Source organism: Poecilia reticulata, linkage group LG10 (genome assembly GCF_000633615.1).
Source record: "Poecilia reticulata strain Guanapo linkage group LG10, Guppy_female_1.0+MT, whole genome shotgun sequence".
Classification (NCBI taxonomy): domain Eukaryota; kingdom Metazoa; phylum Chordata; class Actinopteri; order Cyprinodontiformes; family Poeciliidae; genus Poecilia; species Poecilia reticulata.
The window spans coordinates 31525491-31542032 of NC_024340.1; the positions used below are offsets into that span (position 1 = coordinate 31525491).

General features: G+C 38.7%; 1 protein-coding gene across 5 annotated transcripts in view; it reads left to right on the plus strand.

Moving 5' to 3' along the window:
* fam13b (family with sequence similarity 13 member B) overlaps positions 1-16542 on the plus strand; it is a 56761-nt gene that overhangs the window by 5579 nt on the left and 34640 nt on the right. For 4 of the 5 annotated variants that reach the window (XM_008421015.2, XM_008421013.2, XM_008421016.2 and 1 more), the window contains exons 2-6: positions 9396-9547; positions 10326-10544; positions 14281-14493; positions 15532-15709; positions 15791-15935. In XM_008421015.2, coding sequence (XP_008419237.1) covers positions 10379-10544; positions 14281-14493; positions 15532-15709; positions 15791-15935 — 702 coding nt within the window. In that variant the 5' untranslated portion in view covers positions 9396-9547; positions 10326-10378. Of the gene's footprint in view, positions 1-6054; positions 6108-9395; positions 9548-10325; positions 10545-14280; positions 14494-15531; positions 15710-15790; positions 15936-16542 lie in introns of those variants that run through there. The other variant, XM_008421014.2, reaches the window with a different exon arrangement.

The following is a 16542-nucleotide window of genomic DNA, read 5'->3' on the forward strand; positions in this document are numbered from 1 at the left end:
AAACTCCACCCACACTGAGTGACACTCAGTAGAAGTGGAGGAAAACATAAATACTCTCTGCATGACTCATTTATCTTGATTTTAATTTGGCGGGTCAATTGGACCCGGAACAGTTTGTGTGTCTCAAGTTCAATTATAAAGATCACCCTTTGAAAAAAAAAAATTAAATGTAATATAAAATTTTTTACCAAAGATCACTTTCAAGGAAATTATTGTTTTTTTGTGTCTAGGTTTTTTTTCAGTGGACATAAAAAATGTAAATCCCATTTTTTATGTCCAAATGAGTAATTGAGTAAGTCGTCGTCATTAATCCTTAATTTCTGAGAAATAAAAAACATAATTGCACAAATTTTGATTGAGATGGTTAGTATTAGAGTTAATAATCGGATAAAGAAATGTTTTGGAGGAATTTTTTGGTTCCTGATTGCATGATAAAACTCTCCCCGGGTCAAATTGACCCACAAACATTATTGCTGTAGCTCAGAAACGAACATAACAGGAGGGTTAAACGCGGCAGGTTTGGATCGGCATCAGATCCGAGTCTCTCCGTTTTGGTGCGAGTTTCTTCTGACGGCTTGGATCCTGAGCAGATGGCTGGGTTGAGTAATCCGGGTGAGGACGTGTTTAAGGCGCTCAGCGTCTGCAGTTACAGACGTCACCTTGAAAACTCGTGAGCTGGAGACGTTTAATGCCGCTTTAACGTGCAGGAAAATGAGGTTTTACCACAAACTGGGCTTTATCTCATCAGTGTGATTGAAAATCCTGCATCGTTCGGGTCGTTTTTGGTAAACTATGTAGCGGGAAAGATTTTTCTTACTTTTAATGTAATTATTTGTCAGTTTCCTCTAAAACAGGAATCCAAATTTCTGTTGCGTTTTAATTTATTCCAGAATAGCAGAAGGAGGATGTTTATAAATCAGACCGAAACATTCAGATTGTCGGTTTGTTCCGACTGTTTTTGGAAAGTCCCTTTATTAAATATTTCCTCGCACGCTGCGCCGTGTTTCTATTTTTAAACCCAGGACAAGGTTTCTGTGTGACTGGACAGTTTGAGCGCGGCGCACAAGCTGCCTGCTGTTCCTTCCTGGTGACTGATTTCCTCGTTGCCCGAGCCGACGCCGATTCCAACCCGACCCGATGGATCAGGCTGGACTGGGCTCAGGAGCGGCTAAGTCGGCTTTCTGGCAGCAGATCGAAGGTTCAGGTCCTGGAGACGTTTGATCCGAGTCGCTGCGTATTCAGATCAATTACCGCGGCGCAGCAGCTCTGGCTCTCATGGTCCTGAGAAGTTGGAGGAATGTTTCAAACAATCGGCGACCACGGAGCCTGATGTGTTTATTCTCAGACTGTGTGTGTGTGTGTGTGTTAATGAAAGCGACTGAACGGCTCCCTGTCGTCCGTGTGAGACGGTGAAACTGCAGCGTCATGGTTTGCTCGCTGCTCGGTCTGTTCACAGCTTGTGTTTTCATCCATTGTTTACAGCAACAAAAACACACACAGACGGAAACGACAAGAGTTTTTCTGTTCAGCTGAAGCTCTCGGCTCTGGCTTCAGTATTTCCTCATTTCAGAGTCATTATTCAGCCACATTTTTTATGTTTTCTGTTTTGAGTCCCACTTCCTGCAGGATGCTGCTCGGTCAGCTCCTCAGCAGATTGAACTCAGCCTGGTTCTATCAGGTCTGCAAATATTACTATTTATTACAGACTTCTGCACTGTTTTCTATTTTATTCTTTCATAATAAAATTGAGAACAGATGATCTAAATAACTCAAATGTTTATTTTTATTAGATTGCTGATGTTTGTGTAATTAGAAATGCACTGATTAGAAAGTTTGGGCCAATATTAACACAGCTGGTTTAATTAAGAATGACTTCAGTTATATCCCCACAAAAACTGCTCCAAAAACAAAAAACTGTGCTTCACGTAAAGAATGTGATTTACATCACCAAGCTGCACACGGTGACGGTATTTTCAAATTTATTGGTATTTATTAATTCTTTCATTGAGAAAACAGTAAAACTATCAATCCCGACTATAAGGACAGTTTTGGGGAGTTTTTAACGTCACTAATTGTAATTTATCATGACGATAATAAATCAAACTTATTAGCTTTGTCCTCCATCACTGCTGTTGGTAGATGTGCGTCAGATTTATGTGCGTACCAGAAACGCAATGCAAAGGTTCCGGGTCAGAACGTTTACATTTAAAAAATAAATGCTGTCTTTTTACAGGTTAACATGTTAAAATCTAATGAATAAAAATGAACACATTAAAGCCCTGCCCTAATTTTAAGTTTATTTTCTGCTTTGACTGAAGCTAATGATGCATAAACTGCCTCAGACCTGGAAATATTTTATCTTCAAATCAGTCAGCCAATTATTGTCCAATCATTTGATGAATTGCCAGAAATATCGGTACCGATTTCCTGTTTATAAAAGGAAATTATAATCTAGTTCCTCTTCAAATAGTGTGAAGATATTTTAAGATGCGACAGAGAAACTCAGATTTTTGAGAAGTGGTTTAACCTCCAGTTTTTATGTCCGTTTGTAAAGCTAAACCGCTGCAGGCCCAACCCGAACCCTGCAGGCCTTCGTTCCTCTCAGTGGCATCAAACCAAACGTGATGCAAATGCTGCAAACAGAGAGCTGCCTTTCCTCCACTCCCACAGGGTGAACACAGAGCTGCGTTATGTTTCAGCTGTGGGCGTCTCGGGCTCTTTCTGCACAGCATTTTGCTGGCCTGTCCAAAGCCACTAAAAAATGTTTCAACAAATGTTTCTAACAGGAAGGTCTAGAAATTTGGCCTTCAGACGTTTTTCTTCTTCTCTGTTTAAAATGTTTCTCTCTGATTAATAAATTCAGCAACCTGCAGCAGCGGTCTGCAAACTTTACGATCCAAAGAGCCGTTTTACGCTCAGCCCAGTTAAAGTAAAACTTGTCTTCTTATTGGAAACCTTAAAACGAAAGGAAGATGGATACATCGTCTGCTTTGACTTGTTGATATTTGTGGAAAATTCTGGGAAAAGGCGTGCACTTCCTGAACTCTAAAAAAGTATTACTGGTACTTCCAGTGTCATTTATTATGGAAATTCAGTGGAGTTGTTTTTATGAAGGTCCATTGCTGAAGGTCTGCAGGTTGCAGGACCCTGATTTTTATCATGCAGGACTTCCTTTAATCAGCCGTTTGGTTTATGCAGGACAAGCATTTGACAAGGAAGATGAACTTTGTTGCATGTTCTCTTCGTCTTTAAAATGAATGAGGGGAAATATGATGCATATTTGTGCAGGAGGGAGGCGCTGGAGGCAGCAGCCGGTTATTAATTCATCAGAGACGGGCCGGCAGGAGACGATAAAGTAGGTTAGAGCAGCCAACCTCAGACGGATCTTTCTTCCGGTTGCCGTCTCCTTACCGGCCTCTGCTCATCTTCCTGACACGTCTGTTTGTCCTGCCGCTCGTTTCTCCTCCAGTCTTTGCCGTAAAATTGCTTTTCTTATGTTTTTTGCAGCCCAACTAACAAGGTTTGCTGCTTTCTTTCTGTTTAAAGTAGAACCACAGTCATACAGACGGAAACAAATGTTGGCTCCTGACCCAAACATCTGACGTCCTGCTGTCCACCAGTGACCTCATTTTACTTTGACATAAACATTTTGTTATCTCTGATTTACTTTAATAAAGTAATAAAGGTTATTGTCTTTCCTGTATCTGTGATGAAGTATTTGGTGGGCTCAGTCTCGCTCATCTGATAAAAACTTGCATAAATGCATCCTAACACTTCTTTATCTGGTTTGTCAGAAAATGACGCAGCATTAAATGGGTCATGTTTTTTAGTTCACTGGAGAAAAAGTTATTTTTGCGTTAGTTCCTCTTCTGTTCGACTGTACCGGTAAGGAAGTTCACCACTTAAGGAAGTAGTTACCCCTAAGCTGCGACCTGGTGAACTTTATCTGGTGATGAGTCTTTAGCATCTTTTTCCCCAGGAGTCTTCAGGAGCATCGAAACGGTTTTGGTAGAGCTGCAGCTAACGATTAATTTAGTAACCGAGTGCTCTACCGATATTTCTGGCAATTCATCAAATAATTGGACAAAAAAAAACATCAGGTTCTGTGGAAACTATTCATGTTTATTTGGTGAGTATTGTAAATACACAAAAAAAACAACATTGAAGCCAACAACCCATTTAATTGAGTTAAAAAATGTTTAAAGTTGACAGGAAATGTGAAATTATCACCTGATAATTATGTGTTATTGGAAGATTAATATCTGGACACCAGCTATGAAGTCTTAAAAAAATGCAAACATTAAAAAATAATTAAATAAGCATTGCTAAGCCTGGTGGGGCACAAGTAAAGCCTGGTGGCCCGCCAGGCTTATAATACACTGGGGGAATCCCTGCACTGTTTTGTTTAGAGACCTGATAATTAATTTTATTTGTCGTTTCTGTTGTTTAAGGCTTTTGGATATTTAAAAGGTCTTCCAGTTCCAGAGTTAAATGTTCATTAGAATTTAAAGTTTATTATCTTTGATGATCTGTTCTTGCATTATTATTCCTTTACCCCAAAGCAACAATATTATCGTTTATCGCACAATTTATTGTGACAGTTACTTCATCACTCAACAATGAGAGCAAATGTATTTTTCAAAGTAAAAGCAGAATAAATGTGAAGGGTTGAATACTTTTATCACCCTGTTGGGAGTAAAGTCCAGCCACTGTGACTAAACGAGGGGAATCTGCGGGAAGCGTTGAGCAGGTGTTGCATTTCCTCTCTGTGTTTTGTTGTGACAACAGAAAGTTGACGGTTTGAGCCCTCGTTGCTCAATGCTTGGATCACAGCAGACTGATACACTGAGTGAGCGCAGGTTGGGCTTAAGCTGATTAACGACAGACTTCCTGTTGTGTCGCTTACTGCAGACTGATGTCAGTCTGACGTGCTGCGAAGCCTTCATGTTTGTGACATGATTGCAGTTTTGCTGAGCCAAACCGGATCCGTTCGGCTCGCTGAAGGAAGCTGCCGCGGTGTTTTGCTGTGACACGGCAGCTCTCCGTCACATGCTGCGTGTCGGCGGCAGAGATTCGGATCGGCATGCTTTCCTGGTCATGTGCTCCAGGGTGTGCGGCGGTTTGTGTGTGAAAAGTCAACCTTGCTCTGCTGAAAACAGGGAAGTGTAAGGATGCATGACAACGCCGCAGAAATACCTCAGTCACTTTAGCTGACTTATTAATCTGATTCATTAAGACTTCAATTTATTTCAAACTGGGTTTTCTAAAAGCAAGAAAACAAAATAATTTGTTTCTGTTTGAAAAGGAGTAAAAAGAAGTGAACACTTATCTCAATTTAATATCACTTACTGACTCAATAATTGTCAGAAATGTCTAATTAAAACCATGTTATAGTACGAATGTGCCTGTGTTAAAGAACCAACAAACACATTATATGATTTACAAACTGACTCTCACAACAAGACAAGAAAACCTTCAGACCTTTAATAATCAGGACCATTATAAATAACAACTGGACATACAGCATCACGGCGATTACCAGCTCCTTGCCAATGTGCATCTTATAAATTCTTCATAATCTGTGTTATACAGCAACAAAGAAAACAAAAAACTAATGATCATAATGTTTATCGCTTTAATTTGGACCAGCGCAGTTAGTTGAGTAATTCTGCTGCTGGAAATGTCATTTCCTGTCGTTTTGCTGTTCATTAATATTTAGTTTAACAGCTTTAATCCATTTTAAGCAGTTGGATAAAATGAGTCTCTGTTCTGAAGGAAATGCTGGTTCAGATTAACCATAGCGGGATTTTCCGGCTCCGTATTCACCGGTTCTGAAAGGATTTGGCCGTTTGCAGGGAGGTGACCACCTCACCGATGCGCGGACGTTTTGGGTCAGGTGTGCAGTCGCTGTTTTGCAGGTATTGAACCCGTGACCTTTGTTTGAAAGCCGCCGCCCCCCCCGCGGAGCGCTGCTGAGGCTTCACATCTGAATGTGGGCAGGTGCTGCTTTTAGAAACGAGCTGAAACCTGATATCGACTTGGCTCATTTAAATTTACTGCCTCTACCAGTCTGCAGTGGGCAGTTAATGGAAACTAACTGAATCAAGGTAGGTGTGATGGCTGGCTTTTGGCTTGTTACGGCTCAGAGACGATTTCCTGGTCGTCGCAACAGATCGTAGCTTCTCTAATTAGCTGATAAAAGCAGACTGGAGGCGGTTAACTTTAGATGGAAGTACAGAACGAATAACCAAGTGTTTGGGTTGAGGAGGACGTGAGCCGTTATCAGCTAGATGAGTACAAACCCTAAACCATACAAAGAATGAACCAATAAAGTTAATTAGAGTTGGTTCAGCTGTGAAAATGTTAACCCTGCTTTCTGCTGAAGGAAAACTCTTTTATGCAGTTTTATGATTTTTTTTTGTGCTCTTGTTTTGAATATTTTTGACCTGGTTAGCGTTCTCCTATCATCACCGTCTCGTCCTGATCTCTAAGTTTTACACACAGATTAAATCAGGTTGCATTTTATTCATAAAACACATCTGGAGTCAGAGAGTGATTTTTGAAGATAAACTGGACCTTAAGGGTGTAAATATTGGATTTTATTATTTAAAGTTCCAAGATTGGTCAGCAGTTGGTTAAGTCACAAGATTAATCTGTAGTTTGTTTTTTTTTTTTAGAATAAAAAGTTGCTAGATTTGTTGCTAGTCATTTTTGTGAAAGAAAGTCGCCATGTATGTCACTACCGTGTTTCCCCAAAAGTAAGACGGTGTCTTACTTTCTTTTTATCCCCAAAAGCCCCACTATGTCTTACTTTCGAGGTATGTCTTATATTGGAAAAAAATTGTCGAATTTTTTGTTTTAACCATAAAATTAACATTTATTAACAACCTGAACAGTATTGTATTCACCACAAAACAGTTTTATGAAAGGAAGTGCAGGGGACGGCGCGGTGACGTATGGAGAGGGGGACGGTGCGCAGCTAGATGAGAGGGAGGCGGCAATACCCCCGTGTTTCCCCGAAAGTTCGGGGTACGGCTTATATTAGCCGACCCCCCTGAAATCCCTGATACGTCTTACAATCGGGGAAACACGGTAGTAACTTTTGAAGAAGGAGCTACATTTGTTTCTAGAGCAGGGCTGGGCAGTCCTGGTCCTGGAGGGCCGGAGTCCTGCAGCCCTTAGACGTCTCCCTGGTCCAACACACCTGGATCCAACAGCTGAATCACCTCCTCGGTGCAGTCCGGTTCTCCAGAGTCCTGCTAACGACCCCTTTATTTGACTCCGGTGTGTTGAAGCAGAGACGCACCTAAAAGTTGCAGGAGGCCCTGCAGGCCTGGAGTTGCCCACCCCTGGTCTAGACATTTTCATGTAAAAAGTCACAAAATATGTTACTATTTTATTAATTTTGAAAAGCAAAAGTTTTTCAAGAAGTGGTACGATTTGTCTCTGGTTGTTTTTTAAAGTTGATAGACTTGTCGCTGGTCATTTTCTGAAGAAAAATGTGCTAATTTGCTGCCAGTTACTTCTTAAAAAAAAAAAAAAAAGGTTGCTATTTTCGTTACTTTTTTGACAAAATGTTAAGATTTGTTAATAGTTTTTTTTTATTGCTACTTTGCTGCTAGTCACTTTTTTTGAAAAAAATAAAAATAAAAAAAATTTCTGGATTTGTCACTAGTCGTTTTTGTTTTGGAAAAAACCCAATAAAAATCAGTAGATTGATCACTATTTACTGTTTTTACTTTTTTTTTTTTTGCCAGATTTGTTGCTTGTTGATTTCTTGAAAGATTCCCCAGAGGGTCTGCAAAGTTGCTTAAATATATCGACAAAGTTGACAGTAGTGCTTCTGTTACCCCGACCCAACTCCCGCCTACTGTTGGCCACGCCCCTCAGTCTGTTGGCTCCGCCCACTTCTGAATTTTTAGATAATTTGTCTTGGGGCCTGAGTTGTGCTGTTTTCCAGTCTTAAGTTCAGAAACATTTGGGTCGTCTTGTAGCTCCAATGTGTTCGGAAAGGGAAAGCTTTGGGCCATTTACTCTTAAAGTAGCAGAACCAGCTCCATTGCCAAATATTTCAAGCAATTTGACTCCGGTTTGGCGCCCTCTCAGCACACGGATATTTAAATATAATACAGAAATGATGGAGTATACAGCTGTTGAATGTGTGGGAGTAATAATCTTACACTATTCAACATGTGTTGGAGTTTAATATCAGCTTAGTTTGCTTAGAACAGAAGGATTTGGCTTGAGAAACACCTTTAAGTTCTGCTAGAGCTTTGACCCAGAACAAACGTTTCCTCAGGAACAGAGGGATTTTCCTTGGCTTTTAAAGAGGCTTACCCGCCTCTTTAAAGGTGCCAGTTTAGCCTCTTTTAGGAGGAAAAGAGGCTGAAGAATGCTTTTTAGTCAGAAGTCATTATGAGCGAACTCCAAACTCTTGTAACCACGGGTTGGTTTATAAGCTTTAGGAAAAACGAGAACCACTCAGAAAACACTGAACTGCCCTTGACACTCCTTTTATTCCGAGAGTTTTAGGATGCAATAACTTTCTACATCTCTGGATCAGCAAAACGGTGGATATCTTTATTAACATGTTCCTCACAGTGCATTCTGACATTTACTACTTTGTTGACGAGACAAACACAAAGATAACTGTGAGAACATTGTTTTCATTCTTTACCTGCTTAATTCTAAAAAAAAAAAAAAGAAACGTGATGTTTGTGTCAACCAAGCGAAAACACACGTTTTTGTTTGTTTAGCAGTGATCAGTCTGTTCCTGGTTGGTACAGACATACACTTTTAATAGAAACCGAAACTGATTAATAGGACTTTCTGCTTCATGTAGCTTTTATTCTAAAGACTGCAGTTCATAAGACAGAGAAATGTGTAGCAAAGTTGTTGACGTATGTAGTATTTTATACAGGAAAGTATTTTTCTTTAATTCATATCTGATTTTGGTTGTTGGTCAGTGCTTTACAGACTGAAAAATGTGTGAATGCTCAGTGGAGCACTTAATTAATGGGTCGGGAAGTCACGTCTTTCATTTTGACCCGCTCATCGCCATTCGACAGAAAATCTGTTGACTGATTATTACGTCTTTGACTTTTATAAATCTTATGTGCTCTTCTGCATAAGCTTTGTGTTGCACGTGATCCTGCATTTTTAGTATTTTACAGCCTAAAGTATGTAATATTTTCTGAACTCTTCATGTTATTATATATTTTATTTAAATAAAATTCTCCCTACTTGATTCAGAAGCAGACCTGCAAGGCTGCCAACACAAAATCTGTTAACGTAGAACATTGTTTCTCTGAGAAAATCCATAGCAGGAAATGTTAAATGTGATAAATTTGTTGTTAGACTGAATTCTTACTTTTCTTTTGAATGTGTGTCCTCAGTGAAGCTAGAAGGGAATCCTGCTAGAGGATCAGCGGTCTGTCAATGAGGAACTACCGGCTCATCTTCTGCCACAACCTGAAGCAGCCATAGATGGTCCAGTGGTTCACTGGCCAGAGGAGGAGAGGATAGGACACACTGTCACTGCTACACGGTACAGACACACACACACACACACACACACACACACACAAAATTTTATTTATTTACACTGTTTGTCTTCAGTACTTCAGACTAGAATGACTTATTTTTATTACTGTGATTTCAAAACTTCATATTTACTTTTATTTAAAAACGCATCAGCAACAATCCTCCTGTAAAGAATCTGATAAATAAATACTGTAGTAATACTAATGATCATTTTCCATCCTTTTTCAACTTCTTTTAGTTTTCAAAGTTGATATATCCTGAATTTTGCTTATACTTTGAAAATGCCACAATGTAGATATCTTAAATAGATGTCTTTATTCGACTGACAGTTTGAATAAATTCATAATGTGTCGCCATTCACACCTAAATAATTTAATCATAAAATCTAATTTTAGATTATTTCCATATTTTAATTATCTATTTTAGAAATTATTCATCATAAATAAGGATAAATATATTTAATATTGTGTATTTCTAGTTTTGTTTGAAGAATTGCATATATGAATATTTATCTATAAATAATGAAAAAGGCTCATTTTCTTTTAACAATTTACAAACAAAACCCAAATTAACTACTTGGAGTATCTGTGGATTAGCTTGGATCAGAAAATGTAAAATTTTTACATGGTAATAAATAGATTTTAAAACATTGTGAAGAGCTAATATTATTTGAGATTCACCGTACCAGTAATCTAAAATCATTTAATGTAAACTGCTTTAATAACAGATGTGTTTCTTGTTAATTTTTTCCTTCATTAAAATGTTTTTTTGTCTTTGGGAAGACGTAAGGTTTCAGCGGTATTGTGGTGAGGAGGAGGTGGCGGAGGAAGAGGCCATGAGGAAGAGCGTGTCTCCGTTGCCAGGCAATGAGGGCGAGGGCTCAGCCAGCACCGCTCGGGTTTTTGGCGTTCCTTTGGAGGAAGTGACGCGCGCGCACACGGTCAGCGGCCATGAGGTTCCTGCGCTGGTCAAACACATCGTTGACTACATCGAGGAACATGGTGAGAGACGCAGATGATTTTGTTTCTCTTTGTGGGAGAAATCTAAAGCAATTTTTTATTTTCCTGTTGGTGTAGTTCAAACATTTTCACATTCTTGGTTTCCACTGGTTGTTCTGCAAATAAGTTTTCTCTTGGATTTCATCAATTACTTTATGACAAAATCAAACACGACAAATTGACTAAATTAAATGAACAAGTTAATCTATGAATAAATGAGAAGTACTTTTTATAAAAATAAAAAGAATTGTTGTAAATCCATTCGGTAATCATAGTGACATAAGGTTCTGTTAGCGTTAGCATTGGCATTAACCACACAATGAGTCAACAAGTCTCAGATGTTTTCAGGATCAAGGTTCCTGTTGACCTCTGGTGACCTGTGCTCTAGTATGTTGTATTGAACTGGTATTCTGGTATGTGTGTTGAGCTCTGATGACTCTGATGACAGCTCCACCCATGGCTTCCTTTTTCATTGCATAACAGTCCTGCTAACTTCAGATCCATCAAAAGTTCTGGGTGATAAGGAGAGCAGCAGGTTGAGGTTTTCCTGCATCTGCCCTTTATTGCCCATATTGTTTTTCTGCTAACTTCTAACTGCAGCAACCTCAGTTATACCTTTTAAAATAAAAATTTGGGAAACGAAAGACTGTTTTAATTTCTAGCTATTGAAATGTGTAAAACAACAGCATAAAAAGCAAATAGTGAAAAGAAGGTCCTGGTTCGAATCCTCACTGGTGCCTTTGTCATGTGGTTTGCATCTTCTCCCAGTGCAGGTTTGGTTTCTCGTTGGTTCCAAATCAAAAACATCCACATTTTGTATGTTTGTGTGTGTCTATACTTGTTTACCTATCATTCTGGGAACGTGGCAAATCACCAACAATGTGAGGACATTTGTAGTTGTGAGGACATTTTGTCATGTCCACACAATATAAAAACAATATTTGTTTTAGGGGTTAGGTCTAAGGTGTGAATGGGTATACAGACCCATTCAATAAATTAGAATATTATTGAGAAGTCCATTCATTTCAGGAACTTTATCACTAAGTGGATGCTTTAAAGCCTTTGTATTTAATTGTGACGATTTTCCACAGACAGTTAGTGAAAACATAAGTAACGTTAGAACATTACATTTGACCAATTTAAAAAAAACAATTATTTTAAAACAGAAATGTGGGCTTAACTAAAAATATGTTTAATATCTGCTTAAAAGTTGCAAATTTTCAAAAGGTACTTAATCCGACAAATGAGCCTCATGGAACACGTATTCGAATTTATTGACTTTTAGGACTTCAGTTAAACGACGTTTAACTGAATCACGAGTCATGTTTAACCCCTAAAAGGGGTGGGGGTTTTAATGTTTTTATCTTTTTTAATCTTTTTCAAAATCTCTTTCTCACTGTTCATTCAATGTCACATGCTGTTTTTATTTTAATTATGTAAAGCACTTTGAAATGCCTTGCTGCTGAAATGTGCTATTCAAATAAAATTTGATTGATTGATTGACTGTATTCCATTGTCGGGTTTGGAGGTACCTTTAAATTAATCAGGTTTAGTGAAAAGGTTGGGGTTGGAAGTCGGTGTAAGACCACATAAGTACAGAGAGACAGGAGTCTGTGTGTGGCCTGCAGGGATTTAAAATTAATTAATAATCTGTGGTCCTTATAAAACCTTTTGACCAGATAACGTTATCTAAGACGTCCCAAGCACTCTGTGAAAATGACGTTTTGATCTCCTTATAAAATAAAACGACGGATGGGCAGTTCTGTTCTAAATTCAGAATGTGGGGTCAAAACATTTCTGCTGTGAAAGTTGAGCAAAATAAGAAAATTTTCTGAAATATGAATTGTCCCAGAAAGTATTGCAATAAACAACAATGTTGTCGTTTTGAAACCACTTTCAAACAGCATAATGATAATGGCATATTAATTTAAGTACACACTCTTGAAAAAACTTTAATTTCTAAAGAACATTTCACACTGGAACTGGATGGCAATTAACATATCCAAAATAAATAAACAAAGCAAAAATGATCAAGTTTCAATCATATTAATCATTCAGCTACAGCAGGGAAAACGGGCAAAACTGGCAGTTTGAACTTTAAAAAAAAAATAAGTGCAAACTAACTCCTTTGCATTTTCATTTTTCAAAATGACGACTTTTCAACAATATTCAAGTGCAACATCTCTTTAAAGAATAAGCAAACTACAAAAAAATCAAGCATGCAAATGAAAGTCATCGTGCTCATTTCAATTTATCATGCGATTAATTGATTTATTCCCTTTTGTGACAGCCTTACTGTGTCTGTTAGGTAGGAACTGTCAATGGGAACACAGAGTTTACTGAAAAATGTGTCGAGTTGATGTAAAGATTGGAACAAAGTGTCCAGGCCTAGTAAGGTGTGGAACAGGTTGGTGACCCAGCAGCTGTTCAGCTGTGTGAAGTTATGTAAGGAGTCTCAGCTGGAGCGTTAATTAGTCATCATCATTAATCTGTCCTGCTTTGTGAGTGATACCTCAGGTTTTACTGGCTGTTATTTATATTTGTCATTTCACTTAATGGAAAATAAAGATGAAAAGTCTCCTTCTGTTTGGGTACATTTTCATTCTGTGTTGCAGCCAACGTATGAATCTTATAAAGAACCCACAGTCAGAAACGGTTCATTTTTTTTAACAGTGGCCCCTTATTGTCGTCTGAGCCGCTGCGTTTCATGCGGTCAGCTGTGTGGAGCCAGAAAAGGGAATCTGGTCCACAGGATTCCTTTTAGTCTTCTGGACATGAACCGGGTTCAAGGCTCACTAATGGATCAGACACCAGGCGGCAAACAGCAGAAAAGAAGCCATTTCAAAATCCTCATGTTACAAAATAGTCATTGTATGCATTGCATCTATATTTAGAAATTTGAAACAGCTCTACAAAAAATCTCATTATTTTCTTTCTTTTATCTTTCTGAATTCCACTTTTTTCAATTTAACAACTTTTATTAATTCAAAAAGTATGTAAAATAGCTGGAGGTCAACATTTACTGTTTCACTTTAACAGAACATTTACCCTCATTTTTATTGACATTGTGCAAAACTAACAATCACATTTTTAAATTAAGAGAGGGCATCACTATTTAAGATCATTTTCAACCAATGAAATGATAATGGCAGCTCAATGCAAGTACACCCTCTCAAAGATCAATAAACTTTAATTTCCAAAGAACATTTTACTGGAACTGGAAGACATTTTAAATATACAAAATAAATGAAACAACCAAAACAAAAACCATGAAGTTTAAACAAAGTTACTCTTTTAAACATATTAATTATGCTCAGACTGGGAAAATGGGAAAATATGCCAGTTAGGACTTTTGTAAAAAAATAAAATAAGAGTCCAAAGTAAACTGCTTTGTACTTTTCATTTTTCAAAATGCGACTTTTGCTGAATTTTTTTTTTTTTTTGCCGTTTCATAAAACTTGCTGGCTCTGAACTTTACAGGGTCAGCAAGTTTCCAAGTCTGTATTTTTATGTATTTCAGAGTTTCTGTGCTCAGAATCTGGATACAGGGATTAAATGTAATAATTTTGGTAATTCTGTTTGATTCTGCAGCAGCGTTAGAGTCCAGAATATCTGCGAAGGGACAGTCCAAACTCTCAACTTTTGTTTGTAATGAGCCTCAAACTTAAACATGGCCTCTCTTCAGAAGGTCACGCAGATGAAGGCCCGGTAAACAGCTGCTGTCTGTCTGCGTCATCAGGTCAGCTGGACTTGGAGGGACTCTTCCTGGTTAACGGCAACGCGGAGCGAGTAGACTGGCTGCGTCAGCGCTACGACAGCGGCGAGGAGGTGGAGCTGGAGAAGGAGGCTGATCTGGCATCAGCGGTCAGTTTGCTCCGCCTCTTCCTGCAGGAGCTTCCCGAACCCGTCATACCAACGGCTCTGCAGGGACACATCCTGCAGCTCTACCAAGGTGCGTTTCAGGGACGCAGCGTCCGATCAGATTGTTCACCTCTCGGTAACCTAACATGAAATATTATTTGTTGATCCTTGTCACAGCACGATCCGTCCTATCGGCTAATTTGCACATGTGCTAATAGAAATACTTCCAGGGAGGGTATTTTTCTTTTTTTTTTTCTTTTTGTATGTCATTGCTATTATAAAAGTAATGTATGATTTAACAAGAATATCAAGAAATAAAGATAAAAACAGTTAGAGCGCATTTTGCTAGATCGCTACTGCTAAGTTAATGCTTTTGCCCGTGTATAAGAATCAAACATTAGGAAAAGATGGAGGATAATAAAGTTCAGTTTCCCACAAACCAGTCTGATAAACCATTAGTTAAACTCATAGAAGATGTGATTATTGTAAAAATAAAGGTGTTTTTTTTATCAGGTATGAGTCCACCAGAAGGTGAATGTGCCACCAGACGGCACATTCAGCTAAGAAGGTCCAATATGCAATTTTCTACTGACCTCAACAAACAAAATCATTATAATTACACATTAAAATAATTATAACATTGTCTAAGAAAATAAGTGCCATTAATTGATATAAATAAATATGTTACACTTTTCTGGTGTACGTTTTAAGAATTGCCGTGAACTGAGCCGACGGTTCGGATCGTTCAGTGATTTTCCTCAACCAAAATGTTGAAGTTTCCATTTGTGATGAATTATGAAAGAACTGAGACTTAATCATTCTGAAATGTTTAATGCATCTTTAATGCTCATAAAGGTTCATTTGTTGAGATTTAAAGGACCAAATTCTCCATTTTCAGATTTGCTCTGTTTCCATTTATGGCTCACCTCTGTGCAGTGTCCTTTTTGATGCTGCTCCTGGCATAGATAATCTCCTCTAATCCTCTTTTTATTCATTTTGTCGTCATGCAGATCATTGCTGACGGGCTGTTTTGGGTCATAAATCTGTGTGTGAATACTTTTTCCAGAACTCCTGCTAGTTTCTGTTGCACAGTGAACATTTTCAGGGATCTCTGGTCTATTGAATGCAGATTACAGCAATGAGGAGGAGCTGTGCAGAAACCTGAAGTACCTGCTGCAGCAGCTGCCCCATGTGAACTACGGGCTACTCCGCTTCCTGTGCCGCTTCCTGTCCAGCGTGGCTTCCCTCCAGCCGGACAGCTGGACCGTCGGGGCGCTGGCCGCCGTCTTTGGACCCGACATCTTTCAGTAAGAAGCCTCTGACATGCCAACCACCGGCCTGAATTTGGAAACCCGACTGAAATGTCTTGTCTCGTCGTCTGTTTTCAGTCTGTCCGCTGAGCGGGAGGACATTCGGGACCAGGAGTCGGTTAGCAGGGTGCTGGCCGAGCTGCTGGACAACCAGGAGGGACTGTTCGACTCGGAGGACGATGACGTGTCCACCACCAACGACTACAGCTCCATCAACGAACAGGTTGGGTTCTTCTCACCTCACCTTCTGTGTCAGAATAACCACCAACAGCTGCGTCTTTGACACTTTTTCCAAGTGTCAAAACGGTATAGAGATATAAATAGTGTCGGTAAATATCGGTTATCGACCAAAACATCATCATTAATATCGGATATCGTCCTGAATATTTGTATCATTGCATCCCCAATAATTTATTCAAGAAGTTATCTGAGGTTTTTGGTCTGATTGCTTACTTTTGATTTAAGTATGACTAAAATGAGTTATATTACAAGAATACATTTATAAGATGCTGAGAATAAATGTGTAATAATGCGCCAGTAAAGTGGAATAATACAAGACTAAAGTAACTTGCAAAATTAGGAGAATAAAGTTGTAACAGTGCAAGAATAAAGTGTTGAATTACCTGAAAAAGTCGTAACAACATGGGGAGAAAATTATAAAGAAAAAAATCAGACCAAACAACTTTATTCTTGTATTATGTCGACTTTATTCTCCTAATTATTTTTTTAGCCTGACCCTGATACCTGTTTACTCTTGTCATATTTGAGTTTGTTTGAATAATCACAGAAGAACAATCCTGGCTAATCCACACACACACACGCACACACAC